Here is a 23,384-nt window from a genome sequence, read left to right as displayed (position 1 = left end):
ACAGGTGTGCACCACGTCTACATTAGTATCATTTGTGTTTGTATCTGTGTTTGTAGTCTTGAACTCAAATGTATAGTCAAGGATGCCTTTCAATTTCTGATCCTCTGCCTCTACTTCCCAAGTGCTAGAATTACAGGTGTGTGTCACCACAACAGGTTTTATGCAGTGCTGAACATCAAACCTCAGGCTTTGCGTAAACTAGGCAAACACTCTATCTATATCCTTAGCTCCCCAAATTCTACACTGATTAGCTGGCTGGGATAAGTGCAAGCACTGGTGAGAATCTCACACTGGACTCTGATACAATGCTGGTGTGGATGTACAAAGGTGCGGCTACTTTGCGAAATAGTCTGGAGTTTTGCTGGGTTATAGATAGAGTTATCATATGAACCAATAAACAATAAACTCACAGGTATAATCAACAGAACTACTTCATACAGAATGCTCACAGAACATTTGTACTTGAGTGTTCACAGTTGCTTATTCATAAGAGCTCAAAACAGTAGAAACAACCCAATGTCTATGAATTTATGAGTACATAAGAAATTAACTGTTACAAAAAATTGATACATGGTAAAACATGGATGAGCCTTATAAACACACTAACAGAGGCATGAGATTTTGCTTTCTGGGTAATGTACTTGTGGTACAAGATTGGCAATACCAGATTTCAATACCAGAATTTGCCTAAAGGTGGAAGAAGAAAACGAAGTCTGCAATGTTGTCCTCTATTCTAAAATTTCCCTGTGTGAGGTAGCACGGGTGCCCACGCACATACACCATGTACACAACCCAATAATGATGAAAACTAATTGATTAAATACTATCCTCTAAGAGCCATTTCTAAGAAACATCCTAAATGGGAGACTCCAGAGATACAGAAAGCGAATTAGTAACTGCTAGTAAAAGGGAACAGAAGCAGTGGGAAACCATAGCTAGAGGGTCAGTGTGTCTTTGGGGTCAATGAATGTTATAGAATAAAATGGTAAAAAAATAAAAACGTGGTTATATACTTAGGTAACAAATCTAAAACATTCCACTGTATACTTTAAAAAGATAGTTTATTATAATGACACATTCATTATAATTTAAATTTTAATCCCTGATGGGATGTGTCCTCAAATTGTTAACTATCCTCTTTGAGTGCACATAAAAAGGATCAGGATGTGGAGACTAGCAGAGCTGAACGGAAACTTGATTTTTTTTTTTTTTTTTTTTGAGCTGAGGTCTTCCTATTTAGCATAGGGCTAGCTGTCCTAGAATTCATTATGTAGACTGGCTGGCTTTGAGTTCAGAGATCTGCCTGTCTCTGCCTCCTCAGTGTAGGTTAAGGTAATTGCTCGCTTGCCTGGCTGTTCTATTTTTTGTAACAAAGTCTCTTGGTGAACCTGGAGCATGCAGTCTCTATTAGACCAGCAAGTCTCAAGATTCCTGTCTTTGGCTCTCCAGCACTAGTATTTAAGGAACCCACTTCCATGCCTGGCTTTTATGTGGATACTGGGGATCTGAACTCAGGTCCTTGTGCAATAGACACTATACCCACTGACCATCTCCTCAGCCTGTAAAAGCCTACTTTTTTTTTTTTTTTTTTTTTTTGAGATAGGCTCTCTTTATGTAGCTCTAGCTGCCCTGGAACTCACAGAGATCTCAAGCTTCTGCCTCCCAAGAGCCACCACATTTGGCTAAAGGCAAACATGTGTCTGTATATATACTTACATATATATATGTGTGTGCGTGTTTTGGTTTTTTTTTTTTTGAGACAGTTTCTCTGTATAGCCTTGGCTGTACAGGAACTCTGTAGACCAGGCTAGCCCTGAACTGACAAAGATCTCTCTGCCTCCTCTGCCTCCTGAGTCCTGGGATTAAAGGTGTGTGCCATCACTGCCTGGCTCAAAAGCCTATGATTTTTAAAAGGAAAACAAACAAACAAAAAAACAACTCAGAGAAAAACAGAAACATTTACCAAAATTTGAATCACAAAGAAATTTTTAAAAATGTAGACCAGATGTAACATTTATGTTGTAGAGAAGGTTTCCATTTACAAGTTTCCAGTTTTTATCACAGAGAAGATTCTAATGAAACCTAAATATATCCAACATATAAAAGATGCAAGTATACTAACTTCAACTGAAGGTCAAGGGTGAATTGTGAAACCCACCCATCTAGTCCCCTTCTAATATTTATTATTTGTTATTAATATTTAATATTTCAAAGTATTCAATCACACACACACTTAGATTTTACATAAGCCAGCTGACTGCTAATAAAATGAAAGATTTAAAAAGTATTCTCCCCTCTCACACTTTCTAAGCACTGTATTCCTGGAACTTCCTGATAGTTGCTTTTGTAAATAATGCCTAGTGTGCTGATCCTCCAAAAAGATTGCTGTCTTTTAATACTTACTAGTCTTCTTTAATATTCTTCTTTAATGTTGAATAATTGAACCCCTCAGGAGCCTAAGGATACAAAATGAAACTCAGAAAAATGCAGCCTAAATACTGTGTATTCAGGCAAATACTAAACATATGTTCCCCAGTACTTATGAATAAAATTACTAACGTGGTTGGGACAGAACATTCTTTAAATACGCATACACACTCTACCGCACTGTCGCAGGTGACTGCGACAGGACCGCAGCAGACAGGTTGTTTGTGCATACCTTGTCAATATGTACCGGATAATCGCTTGAAACCAGGTTTTGGCACCTTTCTCGATTTCCAATCATCTTTCTGAATTCAAAGAGTCTATTAGGAGACAAAAAGGTTGTGGGTGTTTTTTTTTTTTTTTTTTTTTCCATTAAAAAAATCACCTTTTTAACTGTTAGGCCACATTCAATTTAACTTTTATCACTAATAAAAAAAGGCACTTTTCTCTCCTTTAGAAACTGGAAAACTTTTCTCAAAAAAATGAGACAAAATTGCTCAGAAGTAATAAACACATTTAAGATTCGAAATGAAAGGGACTAATCCTGAAATTAATTTTTCTTAGGTATAGGTTTTCCCATGTGCTCCAGTGTATTCCAGTTTCATAGTCACTGAAAACTGAGGCTACTGAGGAAAAACCAGTGCCTGGAAGCCACAAACAACTTCAATGCCTAGTGAAGACTAATGCTAAAAAACAGTTTGCACCCAATGCATGATGCTATAACCTGAAAAAAAAAAATAGAAATAATTAAGAGGATAAAAGGAAAACTTTTTATGAAGTTCAATATTTAATTTTATCAATAAACTACTTTAGATTTGAAGCTACAATAGTTTAGAAATAAATTAAAAAATTTAAATGTGTATAAAACAACACATTCAAAGTAAGTATTCAGGTACTGGAGAGACAGTTAAGAAATTAGGAGCATTTGTTGCTCTTATCGAAGACCCAGGTTTGGGTCCCAGCACCCACATGGTGATTCACAATCATTCACAACTCCAGTTCCAGGGATCCCATGCCCCCTTCTGACCTCCACACGCACAAGGCACACATGGTACACACACATATATGCAGGCAAACACTTAAATGCCAGCAAGCACTCGTATACATAAACAGTCAAGCATTCACGAAACACGCACATACACACACCTCCACTCCCCACTCTACCTCTTGAGATCTTCTGGCCTTCCCCATCCTCTGATGAAAAGTTTTGTGAGGAGAAGTCTTCGGTATAGAATATCTAACTTGCTTACACCCATGAGTGTCAAACAGCATCTAGAAGTAAAATTTAAAATGACTTGAAAATAATTTTACTTGTTATCAAGGCAGCAGGTCAACTTTATAACCATTTATTTGAATAACAGGTAAAATCAAAGACTGAAGGATAAATCCTTGAATCTGCTTGTGTAAAAACACAGTAGGTTTGAAAACACAGTAGAAAGCTGGGCAGTGGTGGTGGTGCATACTTTAATCCCAGCACTCCAGAGGCAAACACAGTGGATCTCTGTGAGCTAAAGGCCAGCCTAGTCTACAAAGAGAGTTCCAGGACAACCAAGGCAACTGTTACACAGAGAGACCATGTCTCGGAAAAACAAAACAAACAAACATAGTAGGAGTTTTAGAAAATAAACTGGGATGGGAAGTAGAGAAATGAAGAGCCTAAGCTTCACTAAAAATGAATTCTTCTGCAGCAAGTGCTTCATTATTGATTATGGGGACCCTGTGTGTTGGAAAACAAGATTAAGTAATGCTACTCACACAGTATTGTATTATCAGTCAGGCACTATTTAAATAAACAAAACCACAAGGTGACCCTTGAAAAAGGCTTACCGGAATTATACAGAGGAAACGGGCACAGAGAGAACAGTTATTTATCCTAGGCCACATAGCTAGTGCGGAGGATGGCCAATTTTAATTTCAGAGAGGTTCACCACACAAACTCTTCATAACAGTAAAGAAACAACCATAACCAGTGCTTCTAGTTGGATACTATTTTATTCTCTCTCTCTCTCTCTCTCTTTTTTTTTTTTTTTTTGAGATAAGGTACAGCCCTGGCTATCTATTCTGGAATTCCTTTTGTAGATCAAGCTGGCCTCAAACTCAAAGAGATCTGTGTGCCTCTGCCTCCTGAGTGCTGAGATTAAAGGTGTGTGCCACTACTGCCCAGCTTATTTCTGAACTGTTTCTAAGAAATTTTTAATATGTACCTCAACTTTTCTCAATTAAAAAGTATAGTTCTGGGCTTGATATGTAGCTTAGGCAGAGTGATCGCTTAACAGGCATAAACCCTAGGTTCAATCCCCAATACTATAAAAATGAAAGATACAGTTCTGATTTAAGGGCAAAACTTGATTCAGATTCTAGCTTAACTATACAGATATATGAAAAACTATATTTCCATCAATTAACTTTAATAAATATTTATTGCTTCAAAGATTTTGAACAACTTTTACCTAGACTTTGATTCTGTGTTACTTCAGCTTAATGTTTTTCTTTTTTAGGGGAGGGGTCTCAAACAGCTCAGTCTGGTCTTCAACTGCCTATGTAGCTGACCCCTGAATTCCTGATCCTCTGTCTCTGCCTAAGTTCTGGGATTGCAGGTATGAACCACCATGCCCAGCTTTGTTTTGTTTTCTGTTCTTACTGAGATAGTATCTCTGTAGTCCATGATTGTTGGGGCTGGTCTCAGACTTGTGGCATTCCCTTTGCTTCAGCTTTCCACATGTTAGAATTTCATGTGCAACATTCCTGGTTGCCTTATCATGTTTGTGTAACTTACAGTTTAACCCACAATCAGCTATACTGGCACCTTACCTTCTTCTTATGACTGGACCTGCAAAGCAAGTTGTTCCCACTGCTTCACAATTCTCATAACTCTCAGAAGAACTGTCAAGCCCACAGCTTTGCATTAAGCCGTGGTTCTACGATAGAGAGCCCTAGGTGTAGAGGTGCAGTTGTCTGAGCCACAGTCTTGCAATCTGAATCACTTTTGTGAAGACCTCTCCAAACAAACAGAATGAACACTCCCTTCAGGAAGCCATTGTAACCAGTAAGATTTTGTTTCGGAACAACCTACACGTACTCCTTTTTGTCTTAGAAGTTTTCACTTATAAGTTGATATGCCATGTATGGTTGATATTTATGGGAGGTCTTACTATGTAGCTGAAGATAAATGGAGAAGTGGGTGGGGATTGGGGTTGTGTTCCGAATGAAATATGAGAAAAATTTTAAAAAGTTTCACTTGTCTCTGTTTCCTTAGATGTATCCATCAATATAAACATATCCTGGGTTTTAATCACTTGCATAGTCCCAAATAAATTCCCTTTTTTGAAAGTGTCTCTGCTGTTAAAATGCAAAGAAGCAACACTTCTAATGTGAAATCATTCATTTGAATTTCCTGTAAAATGCTTCTAGCTGAATGTATAAGACAAATATTCATGGCAATAACTTGAAATTCACTTTTGAAAACCTTGGTTGCAGTTAACAAATCTCGTTTAAGTATTCAATTGAAATCCATTTTTCATTTGCAAAACCCACCAAATCTTCCAACTACTATTTATAATAATATATTTTGCTTTTCCAGTCTTCTCAACTACATGAGTTTTAGCCTTTTCTGATTCTTAGGACACTCAAGTACTTGATAAAGGCCAGGTGGCTTTGTGACGCAGCTGGAGTTGAGGGAAAGCGGAGGCGCAAGCGCACCTCCATCCTCCCTTTCACCGCCGCTGCCGCCGTGGGAATGGACACACCTGCCCACGTGCAGAAAGCCAGCTTGGCATGACAACGACCACCACCACCACCACCACCACCGCAGCTCCAGTGCGCTCCAACTCCTGCCCTGTGGAGGCTCTGTGCTTGTCGCTAGACAACCCGTTCACAACGATGGCCTCGAGCAGTCAAGGGCACTTTGATGCTTATGAATCACTGGATCTTACAGAATTTGCCAAAAACCAGCCTTGGTGGCGCAAGCTTTTCGGGCAGGAGACACGACCTTCAGGAGAGAGATACAGCGTGGCCACCCAGCTCCTGATTGGCGGTGTCACCGGCTGGTGCACTGGCTTCATATTTCAGAAAGTTGGAAAGCTGGCTGCCACAGCGGTAGGAGGGGGCTTTTTTCTTCTCCAGCTCGCAAACCATACTGGCTACATCAAAGTCGACTGGAAGCGAGTAGAAAACGACGTGAAAAAGGCCAAGGAGCAGTTGAAGATTCGGAAGAGCGCACAAATACCAACCGAAGTCAAGAGCAAAGCCGAGGAGATGGTGTCCTTTGTAAAGAAGAATGTTTTAGTAACTGGAGGATTTTTTGGAGGCTTTCTGCTCGGTATGGCATCCTAAGGGGTATATCTCTTCACTTCTACTGTTCAGCAGCTTCTACACTCCATCATAGGAAAATCCAGACTCTCCTCTTCCTCTTCAGGCATTCCTCCCTGTTGTAAATCTGAACCGCTTCCATAGGCATCTTTGCCCATGCAAGTAAACACAGGCCCTCCCATGGGCTTGACAAGCCAGGGGGAAGCACACACTCCATCTGGAGGCCAACAAGAATAGTCTTTTTCCTGTAAAATATGCCCCAAACCATCTTTAAGATCTGTCCCTAACAGTCAAGCTGGAGGAGCGGCGCACAATTACCTTACTATGTGCTTCGTGGAAAGGAACTGAATGTATCTGACTTTGAGCATGGGAAGAAAGAAAACACAGCAGGGACGGTTGTGGGAGTTCCACGAACTAGCCAGCTATTTTAGGGGGACAGTCTCCTTACAGAATTTTACAAGTAAATTGATTTACTTTCTTTTCCTCTTGACAACTACCCCAGTAAACTCTTAATTATCAGTTATCTTAGTTCAGCACTCAGTAATATGATACTTCAAAACGGGCCATAATTTAAATACCTTAAAGCTCCAGCAGGACCTTTTTTTTTTTTTTTTTGGAGGGTGGCAGTTGGGGTGGGCCTAGAACTTTGGTCACACTAGGCAAGGGCTTACCCCTAAACTATATTCCCAGCCTTTTGATACTTTTCATTTTGAGAGAAGGTTTTACTAAATTGCTCTAGCTGGCCTGGTACTTGACATCCTCACATCTCAGTTTCCTGAGGTGGGATTACAAACCCAAGCCACCAGAACAGCTTCCCCAAGACCTTAAGAACGAACTGAAAAACATCTTCGAGTCTACCTTGCCCTTCTCAATCTTCTCATTTGCCTTCTCCTCCAGGATTAGTTTGCAAGAACACATCTAGTTGGGTTTTCTACTTCAGGGTCTTGTCTACTTCAATCAAACAACAGCTGGAAGCTTCAGTGGAGAAGAAACTGCTTTCGGGCTCTTAGGTTTGGGGTACAATTTATATGCTTGCAACAATAGGATTTATTCATATTTTATTATTTGTCAGCCAGAGGACAAGCTCAGCTCTGGGAGACTATCCACAATTCTTTATCTCATACTGACTTTGTTCTCTCCATATGAGTCAAAAACAGCAGCTGACTTCTTTTCTTCATGGCCAGGTGGAGAGAGGCATAGTGGGCCCTAGGGGTCTAACATCTCTGCAAAAAGGACAAGTGTGTGAGTGCAATCAATGTTTCCATTTCCTGTTGCTTAGGAAGTAAAAATAATGGGTACTGCCCAAACTCAGCACTGTGAGCATCAGAAAACAATGATCTTAAGGACAACCTTGGAAATTAAATTCTACATGGGAAGAAGAAACTAATTGTACTTCTCAACTTTTGAGTATGGCTTTACACCTTTAATACCAGGATTAGACTTTCTTCATATTTCCACTAGGGGAAAAAGAGAACCCACACAAACTCAAAACAGCAAAAAACAAACAAACAAACAAAAAAACCTAAAACCACAAACTCCACAGACCTGAGCAACCACTTGTTTTTAAGCTAACTGGCTCCTTACAGTTTGTTTAAATCATGTTTATATTCTTCCATTCACTTAAAACTCTTAATTAAAAATAACAGTCCTCTGCAAAGTAGACTTTTCCAATTAGTACTTTGTCTTTTAGTCATTAAACAAATGGTAAATGGAAATTGGCTTTTATGGTTTTCCTTTTGAAAGGATCTCATGCAATTCAGGCTGACCTCAAATCAACCTGTAGCCAAGGATGACCTTGAACTCTGATCCACCTCCCTTCCTCCACCTTTAGCAAGTTTAACTAAAGGCACACACTACCACATGCAGCTGAAGACTGATTTCTTAACTGTTATCTCCATTACTTTAAAACTTATTAAAACCAGTTAAGTATGAACATACAGAAAGTATTTAAATTATTTATTTATTCTTTAAGAGTAAATGTCAGTGCGATCTATTAAAACGGAGATGTATCTTATTAGTACAGTGCTTTTCTGGTATATGTAAGGCCTTGGGTTCCTTTCCCAGCATCAAAAACCAACCAAAAGAATACTACCTAGCAAGGTATAGTGACAATTGACTGTAACCCTTGCACTGAATAGGATGAGGCAAGATGGTCATGAGTTTAAGGCAAACCTATGCTACTAAGACTTCATCTTAAAAAAAAAAAAAATGTATCTGAGTGATTAGTTTCAGGTCCTCCAAAAGATAAACCACATAATTTTAAGGTTGGAACTTTAGGCCAGTTTGACCTTCATAGGAGAAAGGAATTGTTCTATCACTGGGCCACATAGTTTATCATGTCTGAGTAATGTAAACCCAATACAAACTCTAGACACCAGCTTTGTTGGGACTCTGTCCAACAAATACCTTGATGTCTGGAGGGTGATACTTCCTGACTCCATATGTTTAAACCATGGCATCTCAATATTTGGGGCTGTATCTATCCTTTAAAACAGGCACTGAATGGGGTTTTCCAGAATCCTACCAGTTATTATGGCAAATTACTGATTCATAGGAAACTTAAGAAAAGCTTTAAACTTGCAGCCAAGTCAGAAGTTATTTTTCTTGAGGCCTGACATCCCCTGAAGTGAGACTGGCATCTAGGGCAGTGGTATCTGTGGATCTATCTACACCCTTAATTTGGTCAAGGGGTGGTGGTGGTGGTGGTTCTACTAAATGTATTGTATAGAGATGAGCAAAACTGGAAACAACAGCCAGTGTATTTTTTACCCAATAAATAAAAGAGTGTATTTGGGACATATAGTTTCAGAAAGTGAGTCTAGGGCTGATGAGGAAGCTCAGTAGGTAGAAGCACTTGCCACCATGCTTGATACTTTGATCCCTAGGACCCATGCAGTCAGGAGAGAACTGACTTCTCTAAGTTGTCCCAGCCTCCATCTGCACACCATATCATATGTATATGTGTGCTTGTGTGTGTATATAAATATATACATGTGTGTATACATAAAATATATATAAAACAAAAGTTAAAAAAATATGTTCTATACTCCCAAATGAGGTCAGCTCTTTGGATATATGGGGTTGGATGGAGATACAGTTTAAGGAAATGTGATTCTAAGTGATGAGCAATTATTGTTATGGTTTGGATCTGAAATGTCCTCTGAATGTCCTACAGGCTTGGTGCTCAGTTTATAAGAAGGTCGTATAACCTTATGAAGTGGTTTAGTTCCTGGGTATGTATGCCTGAGGTATAGCAAGAAACTGGCTCCCTCTCTTCTGTCTTCTTATTTCCTTCTCAATCCATGACCAGAAAGGATTGTTTCTGCAACATGTTCCATGTCATGATGTTCTTCCTTACCACAGACCTAAAAGCAAAGTGGTCAAATAAACAATGACTGAAACTATGAGCCCAAATAAACCTTTTTTTTTTTTTTTTTTTTTTTTTTTTTGTGGTAATGGTTTGAATGAGAATGGTCCCCATAGGCTCATATATTTGAATACCTGGTTCCTAGTTGGTGGAACTGTTTAGGAAGATTAGGAGGCATGTAAGACCTTATTTGAGGTGTGTCAATGGAGGTGGGCTTTGAGGGTCCAAAAACCTACACCATTCCCAGTTCATTCTCTCTGCTTCATGTTTGTGGATCAAGATGTAAACTCTTAGCTACTGCTCTAGCACCATGCCTGCCTGCTGACACATTCTTATCACAATGGCCACTGACTCACTTTCTGGAACTATATGTCCCAAATACACTCTTTTAGAAGTTGCCTTGGTCATGGTGTTCCCACAGCAAGAGAAAATATGACACTTTTTTCAGTTTACGTTGGTTTTTGAGGTATTTTGTTACAGAGACAGAAACCCAACAATGATTTAAACTATTTTACTACTTGAATCTTTCTGTAATGATTCACATTTTTGTACCCATATTTTTATATATACTTATTAAATTGCAAAACAGCTGCATGCTACTGTAATACAGGTCTTGTCTTTTTCTAGTATACACTAGGATAAAACATCTCTTCTGGAATATCCATGCATCATGACATTGTTTGTTTGTTTTCTATGTGAGAAAACAAACAAAACCCAAATATTCTCCAACAAGAAACTGTATGCTATTCAAGAGTTATTTCACTTCTGTCTTATTTATTTATTTATTTTTTCATTTATTCATTTATCTATCTATCTATTTTTATTTATTTATTTATTTATTTATTTATTTATTTATTTATTTATTTATTTATTGTCTCTCTACATGGCCCTGGCTGTTCTGGAATTCTATATAGACTATATAGACCAGGCTAATCTTAAACTCACAGTGATCTCTCTCTGGCCCATGTGTGCTGGGATTAAAGGCAAATGCCAACATACCCGGAGCACTTTTTAAAAATTACACTAATTTCTGCATGTGTGTCAAAGCACCTAATGACCATAAGCTTTCAAATAATTTGCAATGAACAATATTCATTATATACTAAATTGTTCAATCCTTTGTTTTTCAACCCTGCATTAGAAAACTTTCTAAATCACTTTGCTTTTCTATGTAAAAGACTGCTCCAAGCCTACTGGCAGCATATTTTCTTGCTACATTTACCTATTAGCAAGCAATTCACATGTGAAGAACAGAAAGCAAATCAAACACACAGAACTTAATATGTATTTGTTTCTGAAATCTGGTATTTTACAGATCTTCTTAAATCCCATTTCAGTCCCAAAGCAGTATACAATGAAGACTTTTCTGAATCTCTAAATGGTATGATTCTTTCTCTTTGCTGCATGTGTGTATGTAGGCTTACATGCCTGTGCAGGCAGTGGCCAGAGGATACTGGGTGTTCTGCTGTATCACTTCTCTGTCTTGAGATGGTGTTCAGTGAGCAATCTTACTGAACCCAAAGCTAGAGCTGGCAGCCAGTAAGCCCTAAGAATCCTCGCTTCTATCATTCAGGTGGTGGTGGAGTTATAGACACATGCAGCAATGCCCAGACTTTAACAAAAGGGTTGGGGACTTCAACTCAGATCCTCTTGCTTGTGTAGAAAGTATTCTTACCCACTGAGCCATCTCACATCTTCTAAAAATGTATCTTTCTAGGCAGAACTGGCTATGTTCAGGATATCTAGACCTATGATTTTCTAAGTTGGGATAAAGACAATATCAATTTACAATAAAGAAGTGCCATCTGGAGCTATTCCAGGTACTAAAAGGACTCAGGTCAAGCAAGACACCAGTGAGATCCTGCAGAAGTAGCAGCCACTTTTGAAGTATCAGGCAAAACAAACACAACTGCCACCTACATTTTAAAATAGCAACTGTGAAGAGGAAAAACAAAGTGGAACAAAAATAGAAGTATGATCACAGTGCCAGGGAATGAAATGTCTTTCCTAGAAATGAGTTTTATTGCTAATGTGGCACTCACAATCTAGAAATACTACTCCAACCAGTACTTTTAAATCTCCTATTACTCTGATATCTAAGTATTTAAACGAACATTACTTTTTTTTTTTTCATACTCCTCCCCCGCCCCCCGAGACCAGGCTTCTTTGTGTAGCTTTGACAGTCCTAGAACTCACTCTGTAGAGCAAGTTAGCCTCAAACTCAGAGGCCTCCTGCTCTCCTTCTCAAGTGCTGGGATTAACGGTAAATACCATCACCTCCCCGATCTTCCTAGAATTTTATCATGTGTATGTATTTCAAAGGCATAAGCAGAATTACAAAAATGTCACCATGGTAAGAAACCTATTTCTGCAAGCTGTCCTCTGACCTCCTCACATGCTCTGTAGCACATGAGCATTTGCACATAAACTAAATGTTAAAAAGGCAATAATTTTTAATCCACCATGTACAATAACATTCATTTTACCCCTCAAAGGAACCTAATTTTCATTTCATTTTAAAAAAATTTATATTATGTATATGAGTGTTTGTCTGACTGTATGTATATGCACCATGTATGTGTCTGGTGCCTGTTGAGGTCTGAAGAGTGCATTAGATCCCTTAGAATTGGATGACAGTTACCAGGTGGGTGCTGGAAATTGAATTCTGGTCCTCTGCAAGAACCACAGTGCTTTTAACCTCTGAGCCATCTCTCCAGTCCATTTCACACTTTTTAATCACAAAAAGTTCAACTCTGTTAAAATCCACTACTTTTAGGCAACCAATTTAAATACTTTTACATGGAAGAAGAATAGGAGAAAAAGTGCTGGGGGGGGGGATATAACTATATATTCTGAACAATTATTCAAGAAAACCCAACAAGGGTTTGGGTATATAACTCAGTTGATAACTTTCCTGTAGCGCACTTGCAAGGTTTAGTTCAATCCCTAGCTTCACCAAAAAAGAAAAAGGGGAAAGAAAAGAATACCAAACAGGTCCCACATCTTTGAGTAATACATTCAGAAAGACATTCAATCTCTTCAACTTTTGCTCCTCTTTTTGGTGGCCTATTTAAAAAAAAAGGGAGAGGGAGATGGAGAGATGGCTCAGTTATTAAGAGCACTGGCTGTTCTTCCAGAGGACTTAGATTCAATTCCCAGCACTCACCTGGCAGCTCACAACTGTCTGTAACTCCAGTTCCAGGTGATCTGACACCCTCACACCAATGCACATTTAAAAACAACAACAACAAAAGACTGGTTGGTCTTGCACAGTTCCAGGGCTTCTGACACCCTCACACAGACATAACACCAATGAACATAAAATTTAAAAAGAAAACAAGCAAACCCACTGTTGTCCTCCCTATGTCCGCTTTGATTGCTATGTGTGTTTCAGAGTTTATTTGGATTTCAGGAGTTTTCTATGTACTCGCTGCATGTGTTTTTGTAGTCTGAAGTCATCAGTTGGAAGCAGTAATGGAAAGACCTAACTAAGTTTCCCCAGTAGCTGTGTGACCTTGAGTGAGCCACCTCAACTTGAAAGTGGGAAACTATACTTGGCTTAATACAGAACAACAAATTATTTAAACAAACACTGAATGCTTGTTTTGCTATTAAGAAATATGAGAAAATAGTATTGTTATTCTGTTTACCGGAAACCTGATGGTAAACAGCACAGGTTTTACTGTCAGAGGAGTCCTATTTCTTGAATTCAAGCCATTGTTGGTTAGTTGTGCAACCCTTAGCAACTTACCTACTATCTCTGCCTTTCACTCCTCTACTTGAGACAATCCCTCTTCTCTTGAGAAAGACAATTGTAGGGATGAAATGATGGAACTGAATTAAGCATGCTTTCCAACATACACTACATTCTGCTTGCTGGAATGCTAAATTTTTCTTCTTTCACTACATATACACCACAGACTGTGCCAGCATTCAGGGATTAGGAAAGACAACTATGACACAGGAAACAATATCTTGGTTGACAAATACTTCGTTTTCTACCCATCTATATTCTTGGAACCAATCACAAGAATACACAGGTTTGTTACTATAAATGCATCTGCAAGACTTGAATGCAATCAAGTATCGAATCAGGGCTGGATTCAGCAGATAATTAACAGAAGACACATTTTAAGTTTAGCTGTTTTCTAGTAGCCTCATTGGCTACACATGAGATGATCACAAATGAAAGATTAGAGGTAAGGTGATGGCAAGACCTCAAAACGGAGAGCTCATAGGATGCAGGACAATCGCTAAGAGCTAGTATCTATTCAACAATTGAAACTGGATTCCAATTCTGACATCTCCCCACCGAGCGAGTCTAGGTAACTTCTCTCGACCTCAGGTCACAGTATGATAGAAATGTGTCTGCTTTACACATCTCCCAGGATAAGTGTGATTAATGAAATCACAGGACAATGTTATCCAGTGCTAGCAAAAACGTTAATTTATGAAACAAACAATGACTTCTGGCACCAATTAGCTGACAAGGCATGCAGCGACCAGGAAGTAAACAGCACTTGAGTCTACTGAATATTTACGTTCCTGATGAAAGTATCCGCTTGGAGCTAAGCAGGCTCTGCTGAGGGGCTTTTTGCAAAGCTGAGGCCCGGGGGCTGGGAACAGGGAACCAGCGAGACAGCACAGCTGGTTGCTACCTCACTCTGGTCCCTCAGTCCCTTCAGGTGAGGAGGCAGCGACGCGGCAGCGGGTAGCTGCCATCAATCCCGTTCCTTAGTCCCTTCAGGTTAGGAGCCGGGGGCCAGTAGGGTTGGGGCGCAGGGGTCGCCAACGGCCTCCCCTCGCACCAGGACCAGGATGCCCTCATGCCGCCTTGCACGTACGCAGCAGAGGCCAGGGGCTCACCGACTGCTACTTACAGGCCGCTCGCGGACGCACACCTGAAAGGGAGCCCGCCGAGCCTCCTGGCACCGCCGCTCTCCGCGATCTAGGGAACGGACTTTGGCCTCAGCTCGGACAGCCAAGCGCCGAACCTCGTCACGTACCCAGCAGCAGGCCAGCTGCCAGCCTGGCGGGCAAGAAGGCCGACCCCGGGGCGGGGCGCCCGAAGGACACGCCCCGAGCAGCGGGCTCCGGCCTCGCTCCACCCTTTCCGGCCCGCTCCGCCTCCGCCACCACCGCCGCTGTCACCGCCGCCAGCCGCGCGGCCTCGGCCCCACACGTCCCCGGAACAGCCGGTTCGCTTCCGGCACGCGCACGCGCACGCGCAGCAGTGTTTTGACAGCTCCGGCCGAGGAGAAGGAGCAGCTGTCGCGAGAGTTGGCGGCACGCCGCCTAGTGAGGGCTGTCATTATGGCGAGCCTGGGAAGCGAGGCGGAGCGGGAGCCCCTCCTGGGCCCCGGCTCCCCCGGAAGCAGGTGAGCGAGTTGGGTGGGACTGGCTGGAGTTCTGCGTGTCCACCGCCCGGACCCGGAACTCGGCTGTCTATGCGCAGGCCCAGCGGTCCCTCCGCCCGACCCCAGGCTCCCGGATAATCGGGTTTACTTGGGAATAGTTGAGAGTCGTTACCCGGGTACTAAAGCTTGGTACAGGGAGAACTTGGGTACCCAGAAAGCCGGGGAGGGGCATGCTTCCCATAGGGGTCATAGGTCGCAGCCTCTCCGCTTTGTAGCCTGTGTGGACTCTAGAACTCTGCAGTCCCGAGGCTCCTGTCTCATTCCTGTTATTGGAGTTCCTTCCTGCTTGAGAGCTTCGTTAGTTTTCATTTTCGATGTTTCTTTAGTTTTGTAGAAAGTAAAGAAACCTAAGCTGCCTCCTTTATGGCAGACACTGCTTGATAAGTTCTTCATATTTTGCAAATAAACCCGTTAAAAGTGGCTCATCTTTTGCTCAATATCACAGGTACAAAATAAAGATCAGTCTTCAAGCATTTCGTTAGTATTTTGATCCTAATTTATGAGCACTGACTTAGGAAAGTTTGGACCTGTTTCGCCGCACCAGTATGTGTTTTTACCTTTAGGAAACAGTAAAGCTGGACGAGGTGGCGCAAGCCAGTAATCCCAGCGCTCAGGGAGGCAGAGGCAGGAGGATTTCTGCGTTCAAGGCTAGCCAAGGCCACACACAAGAAACCCTGTCTTGCAAAACAAAACAAAAAGCAAACGATGCTGAAATTTGTTTTCAAAAAGCAGTATCCCCAGGCCTGTTGAGGCTTGTGGAGCTATTGGCTTCTGTACTATTTTTTTCCTGTGCTGCTATTCTTTTGGAGTTCATAAAGCTTTGTAGTTATTCTCCCTCTTCCACTCCTAGAAGACCATCACTTACCTTCATTTTGAAATCTGTCAGCGACTTCTTTTCTTCCAGGCTTATTACTGTGTCCCTGAAAGCCAGTTATTTGTACTTACTGGAATTTATGCTTACAATGTACAGGCTCCAACAGAGGACTAGAGAGCTCCCATTGTTAGTCAAGTGTGTTAGTCTGTGACATTTCCATTTCTTAGCATTCTTTTTGCTGCTTTTTTCTTTTTTTTATATTTTGCATTATATCTGTTTTTCAGACAGATCATGGGATCCGTGAGTCATAGATGTATGGTTAACCATATAAATATAATTTTATGATTGTCCATGTTGTAATCTTATCCAGATAAGCCTACTTTAATATATTTTTCTCTTTATACTTCTTTTAAATAAGTGATTGTGTTAGGATTCATCTACAATGAGAAGTTCCTGTCTATAAAGAGTTCATTAAATTGAGGTTCTCTATTTAAAATTAAATTTTATTTTTAAAATATATTTTAAGTCAGGCACAGTGGCACACTAATCCTGACACTCAGGTAGGCAGAGGCTAGTGGATCTCTGTAAGCTCGAGGCCAGCCTGCTCTACAAAGGGAGTCCAGGACAGCCATGGTTACACAGAAAATTATTTTTTATAAAAATAAAACGGAAATATTTTCAGAACAATTCAACAAATGTACTGTCTTTAAATTTGTAAATCGATTCTCTAGTTGTGAATGACAAATTTTATTCACATTTACTTAACAAATTTTGTTAGCCAACAGCCCTTCCTAGCTAACAAGCTTGATTATGTTATTAGGTCTTTTTTTTTTTTCTTGAATGTCTAGTACTCTCATCTGATCTTTATGAGTTTGATTTAAGAGACAGGGGTTGACACATTTTTTTTTTTTTTTTTTCTGTAATGGGCCCATTGGTTTAGGTTTGTTGAGGCCAAAAGGCTAAGTCAAGAAAAGTGTAGAAACTTAGACAAGAGAAAATATACAAATCATAATATGTGGGTGCATTATTTGTTGAGTAGGTTAGTCTATTGATGAGAAAAGGGGACTTTGAAGTTAGTGTTTTGTCATCAAATTGGTAACAAATATTCACCTGCAAACTAGTCTTAGCTTTTAAGCTACATACAGACAGATGGTGTCTAGATTTGACCTGCAGATTATAGTTTGGTAGCCCTACTTAGGGTTTCCTGAAATACTACAGATACTTCAAATTTTTATGGCAATGTTATTCTGTAAAAGAAATGTTCCTGCCCCATCTGTCCTTACATTGCTTGCACACAGACATACACACTTTTCTCTTTCTTTCAAATTCTCATTATGTGCCCAGGCTGGTTCACAACTCACTCTGTGGTAGAGGCTGGCCTTGAATTCAGGGTCTTCCTGCTTTTCCTCCCAAGTAATGCAGTAAGAGTAACCGTGCTAAGTGTGCTTGTCTTACCGTGCACACCTTTCGCTTCTGTTATGGTACTGCTCTCTCAGGAGACATAGCCTTCTTTCTCGGAATCCAATGTTTATTTATTCATATTACGCTTTATCTATGTGTTCAGTTCACAGCAGTGTATTGTGTACTTTTCCTGGATTTTTTTTTTTTTTTCTGAGACATGATTTCTCTGTATAGCTCTGGCTGTTGTGGAACTTGTTCTGTAGACCAGGCTGGCTCATAGAGATCTGCCTGCCTGTCTCCCAAACCCCCTTGGAAGAAAGTACACCATTTCTTTCACTCACTTGTTTGTTTATTTTGGCTTCTGTTTGTTTAGACAGGGTCTCACTATGCGCCTCTGGCTGGCCTGGAACTGCTATGTAGACCAGGCTAGCCCAAAACTCGAAGAAATCCTATCTCTGCCTCCTTTGTTTCTCTACAGCTCTGAGTGCTGGGATTAAAGGCATGTGCCACTACTCCCAGCTACAGTATTTCTTCTTAGAACCTGGTAAAGCAGGAGCTGTGTAAAAATTAGCTTCAGACAGCTGACATGTTTGTGTCATCAAAGTTAAAAAAGATACAATAAATGTAGAAAATTAACTGAAGAATAGCCGTATTCTGCAGTTCCTGCTATGACAAAATAGGAAGACAAATGAATTGTTAGATTTCTAAATTTTTAAAAAAGGACAAAATAAAATTTATTACTTTAAAAGATTTTAAATACATGGAAAAGTTGAAAATAGCAGTTTAGTGATACCTAAAGCCTTTTCTTTTTTTGGAGTTTTGTGTTTTATTTTTCGAGACAGGGTTTCTCTGTGGAGCTCTGGCTGATCTGTAACTGGCTCTGTAGATCAGGCTGGCCTTGAACTCACAAAGATCTTAGTCCTCTGCCTTCTGAACACGGGATTAAAAGGCGCGTGCTACCACTGCCCTCTTTTCTACACCAATCAAATGTCTTTTATTATAAATAAATAAACAGACAAATATCTTTTTATGTATGCACACACCTTTTGTCAAACTAAAGTAAGTTTCAAACACTGTAACGCTTCTTCCAAGTATGTTATTAGAGGCTGCCTCTCCCAAGAACAAATACATTCCTTCCGCAACTCCATCAGTACTGTACACCTAGAAACACTTAACTCACCAGTATTATATAACTTACACTCTGTATTCATTGGTCCTTCAGTTGTCCCAATAATATAATGAACACACACTTTATATATATAATGAACTCACTTTATATATACTAGCCAATCACATTTCATGTGTTGGTTCATGAAGTTTTAAACTCTTTAGCTTAGAACTGTCCTAGTACTTGGGACAGTGCTGGACCTATCTCTTGCTTATGTTACAGTTGACTTCTAGGTCTGTGTCAGTGTTGCTAAGGGCTATCTTAAAATCTAGATCCATAAACTGTTTCTTGGTTACAAGACTGTCACATAAGTACTACAAAGAAATTCTAATATATTCCATCAGAAGTGCAGACTTCCAGGTCCCATGATGGGAATGTCAGACTCTATCAGTTGTTAGAAGAATGGATGCTGCAGTTTTCATCATATTAGTTTTTTGTTCTGTGGTGAGCGTGTAGGCAGTGATGGTAACCCTGCCCTCAAATGGCCCTTCAACCAAATACTTGAGCATTTTTGTTTTCATCCATTATTATATAGAAAGTAGCCATTATATTCTAACTTTAAATTTTCTCATCATGTTAGTATTTATGAGATATCCTCATAAGAACACAATTAGAGGCTGGAGAGATTTCTTAGCAGTTATGAGCATTTGCTGTTCTTTCAGAAGACCCAAGTTTGGTTCACCATAGGGCAGCTCATAAACATCTGACTGTTTCCAGTGGATTTGTCACCCTCTACTGGCCTGCATGGGTACTGCATACATTTGGTTCACTGAACAGATATATGCAGGAGAAACTTCCATGCACATAAAATAAAAGTAAATTTAAAAAGTAAAGAAGAAAATTAAAAAAAAAATGAGGCAGAGTCTTGCTATATATCCCAGGCTGATGTTGATCTTGACATCTCAGCATCGTCCCCATTTTCTTCCCCCAACTTGAACCTAGTCAGGCCTTGAAGTTACTACGTAGCTCAAGATGACCTTGAATTCCTGATCTTGCTTAGTGTTGGGACTCTGAGGCAAACACCGCACCTCTTTGCCCCAGCTTCTTAAGAGCTATGATTATGGGCTTGGCAAAAAAACTTTGTTTTCTGTGAGACAGGATCTCACCCTACAGTCTGGGCTGCCCTACATTCACGACATAGCCAAGGTTGCCATTGAACTTGTAACTGCCTTTTAGCTAGGAAAGTTCTTGTTCTTTGAGACAGGGTTTCTCTGTGTATCCTTGGCTGTACTGGAACTTACCAGGCTGACCTTGAACTCACAGAGATCCTCCTAGCTCTGCTTCCCAAGTGCTGGGATTAAAGGTGTGTGCCCCCACTGCCCTGATAGTACTTATAAAGTGATCATGTGTTTATTTTTAATGAGCAGAGAATAGTAACTAAAAGTATAATACTAACCAAGTATTAAATTGATACAAGAGTCTGTACTGTGGGATTCAGTGATGCATGCTTCTCCCAATAAGTCATTAACTGCAATGACATACGTTAAATTCAGGCATATTGATTTTATAATATACACATCTTGAGTTCTAGTCTTTTTCAGGTATTTTATATCACAATTAAAACTCTCTATGTACACTATCTTATATATGCAGTACTTTAATGGGAGCTGGAAAGATGGCTCAGTGTGTGAGGGAACTTGCTTCTGAGCTTGATGACCTTAACTTTGATTTCTAGATCTACAGGGTAGAAAGAGAGAACTGACTCCACATGTACACTGGAGCACACAAACATTATACATAATAAATAAAAATCTGAATAAATGTAATAAAAATGAAGCACACATATATTAGTAAGGAATATCCTTGGCAAATAGTACATCTAAACATGTTTTTCTTCTTCCCTTTCTACCATTTCTTTCCTTTTTGTTTGTTTGTTTGGTTTTGTTTTGTTTTTGAGACATGGCTTCGTTGTGTAGCCTTGGTTATCCTGGAACTTAGTCTGTAAGTCAGGCTGGCCTGGACCTCACAGAGATCCTCTTGCCTCTGCCTTCCAAGTACTGGAATCAAAAGGTGTGCTCTACCACCGTCCAGGTTCTTTTTGCCATTTCTAAGCACATTACATTTGAAAAGAGAAAGCTCTTCATTGATGATTAAATTTTGACAACATCAAGGTCTATTATATAAAATACCTTGAGGCAAGAGGATTTAGCCTCTAGAAAGCATGGACTATGCAGGAAGACCTTCTCCCAACAAAACTACAGCTGCAAAAACAACTAATCAGCCAAGCTCTTTCTCTAAAAGGAAATACTCTTGAAATATAATTAGGCATTTTGTCTTTTAAGTGCATCTTGATTTTGGGGAAGAGTAGTGCTTGCATCAAGGTAAGTTTGCCAACTCTGGTATGTGTATGATCATTTAATGAGCACAAACATTCAGGTGTCACCTCATAGAGGGAGGGTGTCAATCAATATACTCCCTTTTAGTCCAGATTGTAGATTTACCAGAAGACAAAAACTAGTCTGCTGTATCACCATAAGCTCTTTGGTCCACAAGTAGAATTTATTTGGCAGTTCACATGAGAGCCAAAGTCAGTGCTCCAGGAAGCTCCAGCCTCGGACTGTCTTAGGTTACATCATTCCAGTCAGACTGGCTCACAGCAAAATTAATATGCTTCCATCAAGTATGGCATGCCAGAAACTTGAGAGTAATTATGTAAAAAGTGTCTTTACTGTGTTCATCCCTTCTTTTTTGTGCGAGTGCAGGTATCTGTGTGCCGTGATAAACCTGTAAAGGTCGGTCTCCAATTTTGGGGAGTCACTTCTCTCTTTCCACCATGTGGGTTCTAAGAAGGAAATTCAGGTCATCAGGCAAGCACCTTTACCCATCTCACCACTCCTAATAAGAATCCATTTTCAATATATCCCAGTTTGGGGGAGATCTATTTCTTGTAGCTATTTTATATAGTTTTTCTTAAAGTTTATTCATCCTGTTAGATTAACACATTTCTGTTGTACTCAGAAATAGAAAAGTAGAGCTAGGGAAATGACTCAGGAGTTAAAATACTTGCTGAGCAAGCAAGAGGACTAGAGTTTGTCCTCAGAAACACGTGTGTCCTGTGGGTATGGCAGCTCGCCTCTAATTCCAGCAGTGGAAGTCAGAGACAGGGCTTCCAGAGCAGCCTGGCTAGCCAGACTAGCCATATCTGCTTTGTGGCCTCTGTGCACATACACAGCATATAAGCATGAAAACCTGAAAAAGAAAAGTATTTTTTCAAAGCAAATATTTTACTTTTTAAAGGTATTTTTTATCTTCCAAATGTTTATATACAATGGTGCATTAATACAGTCCTACAATCCACTGATATTTAAAATGTTTTTTTCATAGGCGAATTAGTGTAACCAGAGCAAATATTAATACTTTTTTGCCTGTTATATAACTTTACTATCCTTGGTGGAGGGGTCCTGTTTTAGGAACTCACTCTAGACCAGGCTGGCCTTGAACTCAGAGATCCATCTGCCTCCGACTCCTGAGGATTAAAAATGTGTGCTGCCTCCAACTGGCCCCAAACCTTCTTATCTTTAGAGCAGAGAAAGTAAAATTATTATGCAAATACCTGCTCCTCATGATCAGGAGGTCCAGCCCTTGTGTGATACCTGAAATGCTTGGGATTCCCAATTCTTGGCTCTTCGGAGGAGAAGGTGTAGATATCTTCCTGCACGTGCATTTTTGCTGCAGTTCACTGAATGCAGTCAGGTGGTGGAATCACCACACTGAGTTACTCTAATATTTTGGATTTGGAATTTCGGCATTAGGGACACTCAACTCTGTTAACCCTTTTTCTTCTTTCCACCTAGAGAATGGGATATGATAGAAACCCAAGAGCACTACAAGAGTAGGTGGAGATCTATTAGGATTCTCTACCTCACTATGTTCCTCAGCAGTGTAGGTAAGTGTTGGGAGTTACACACTTCATTCAGAGTGAAACGCTTTAGCTTTGTGGTCATTTAAGATTACTTACTTATCTAGTTATTTGTTATTTATTGGTTTTGTTTGTTTGGTTAGGTTTGGAGACAAGGTTTTTCTGTGTAGCTCTGGCTGTCCTGGTTCTTTCTCTGTAGACTAGGCTGGCCTTAGAGATCTGCCTGCCTCTACCTCCCAAGTGCTGGGATTAAAGGCATGCTTGGTTTGTCTATTTACAAAAGGCCTCAGTATATGGTGCTAGGATTACAGGTAAAGTGGACTTTTTAATGCTCTGGGTGGGAGAGGTTTTAAGACAGTTTCAGTGTTTATCCTACCCCAATGATCCTCCTGCTTCAGCCTCCTAAGTGCTGAGATTGCAGGTATGGGCCACCAGGTCTGCCTGGGAGTTGGTTCTCTAACTCCTTTATTCGTCAGAGTCAATTCATTTCTAAATACACAGAGAGCTGGGTGTACCTCAGTGGTAGAGTGATGCCTAGCATGGCCAGGGTCCTGAGGTTCCCAGCACTGCGAAAATAATAATAATAATAATAATAATAATAATAATAATAATAATAATAATAATAA

The 23,384-nt window shown here is 40.1% G+C and overlaps 3 protein-coding genes across 3 annotated transcripts in view; 2 read left to right on the top strand and 1 right to left on the bottom strand.

Annotated features, from left to right (window-relative positions):
* Positions 1–15,164, bottom strand: part of Abhd18 (abhydrolase domain containing 18) — a 54,455-nt gene extending 39,291 nt beyond the window's left edge. Inside the window, exons 1-3 of the mRNA XM_055625906.1 lie at positions 14,980–15,164; positions 3,589–3,696; positions 2,660–2,744 (exon numbers count right to left, since the gene is read on the bottom strand). Coding sequence (XP_055481881.1) covers positions 2,660–2,744; positions 3,589–3,680 — 177 coding nt within the window. The 5' untranslated portion in view covers positions 3,681–3,696; positions 14,980–15,164. The remainder of the gene's footprint in view (positions 1–2,659; positions 2,745–3,588; positions 3,697–14,979) is intronic.
* LOC129690313 (FUN14 domain-containing protein 2-like) lies at positions 6,304–6,756 on the top strand. The gene has a single exon (XM_055625907.1). It carries the CDS (start codon positions 6,304–6,306, stop codon positions 6,754–6,756), a length of 453 nt encoding a protein of 150 aa, XP_055481882.1.
* A 119-nt stretch (positions 15,165–15,283) lies between the features above and the next one.
* Positions 15,284–23,384, top strand: part of Mfsd8 (major facilitator superfamily domain containing 8) — a 28,833-nt gene continuing 20,732 nt past the window's right edge. The window contains exons 1-2 of the mRNA XM_055625902.1: positions 15,284–15,477; positions 22,694–22,785. Of these exons, the coding sequence (XP_055481877.1) occupies positions 15,413–15,477; positions 22,694–22,785 (157 nt within the window). The 5' untranslated portion in view covers positions 15,284–15,412. The remainder of the gene's footprint in view (positions 15,478–22,693; positions 22,786–23,384) is intronic.

The sequence above is a fragment of the Psammomys obesus genome, unplaced genomic scaffold (assembly GCF_907164565.1).
Source record: "Psammomys obesus unplaced genomic scaffold, mPsaObe1.curated_primary_1811, whole genome shotgun sequence".
NCBI lineage: Eukaryota > Metazoa > Chordata > Mammalia > Rodentia > Muridae > Psammomys > Psammomys obesus.
The sequence above is the reverse complement of the archived record's forward strand: the minus strand, read 5'-3'. Positions and strand labels throughout refer to the sequence as shown.

What these genes read in the sequence shown, in the direction of transcription:
- LOC129690313 (XM_055625907.1), top strand. Translation starts at nt 6,304, where the DNA reads ATGGCCTCGAGCAGTCAAGGGCACTTTGATGCTTATGAATCACTGGAT.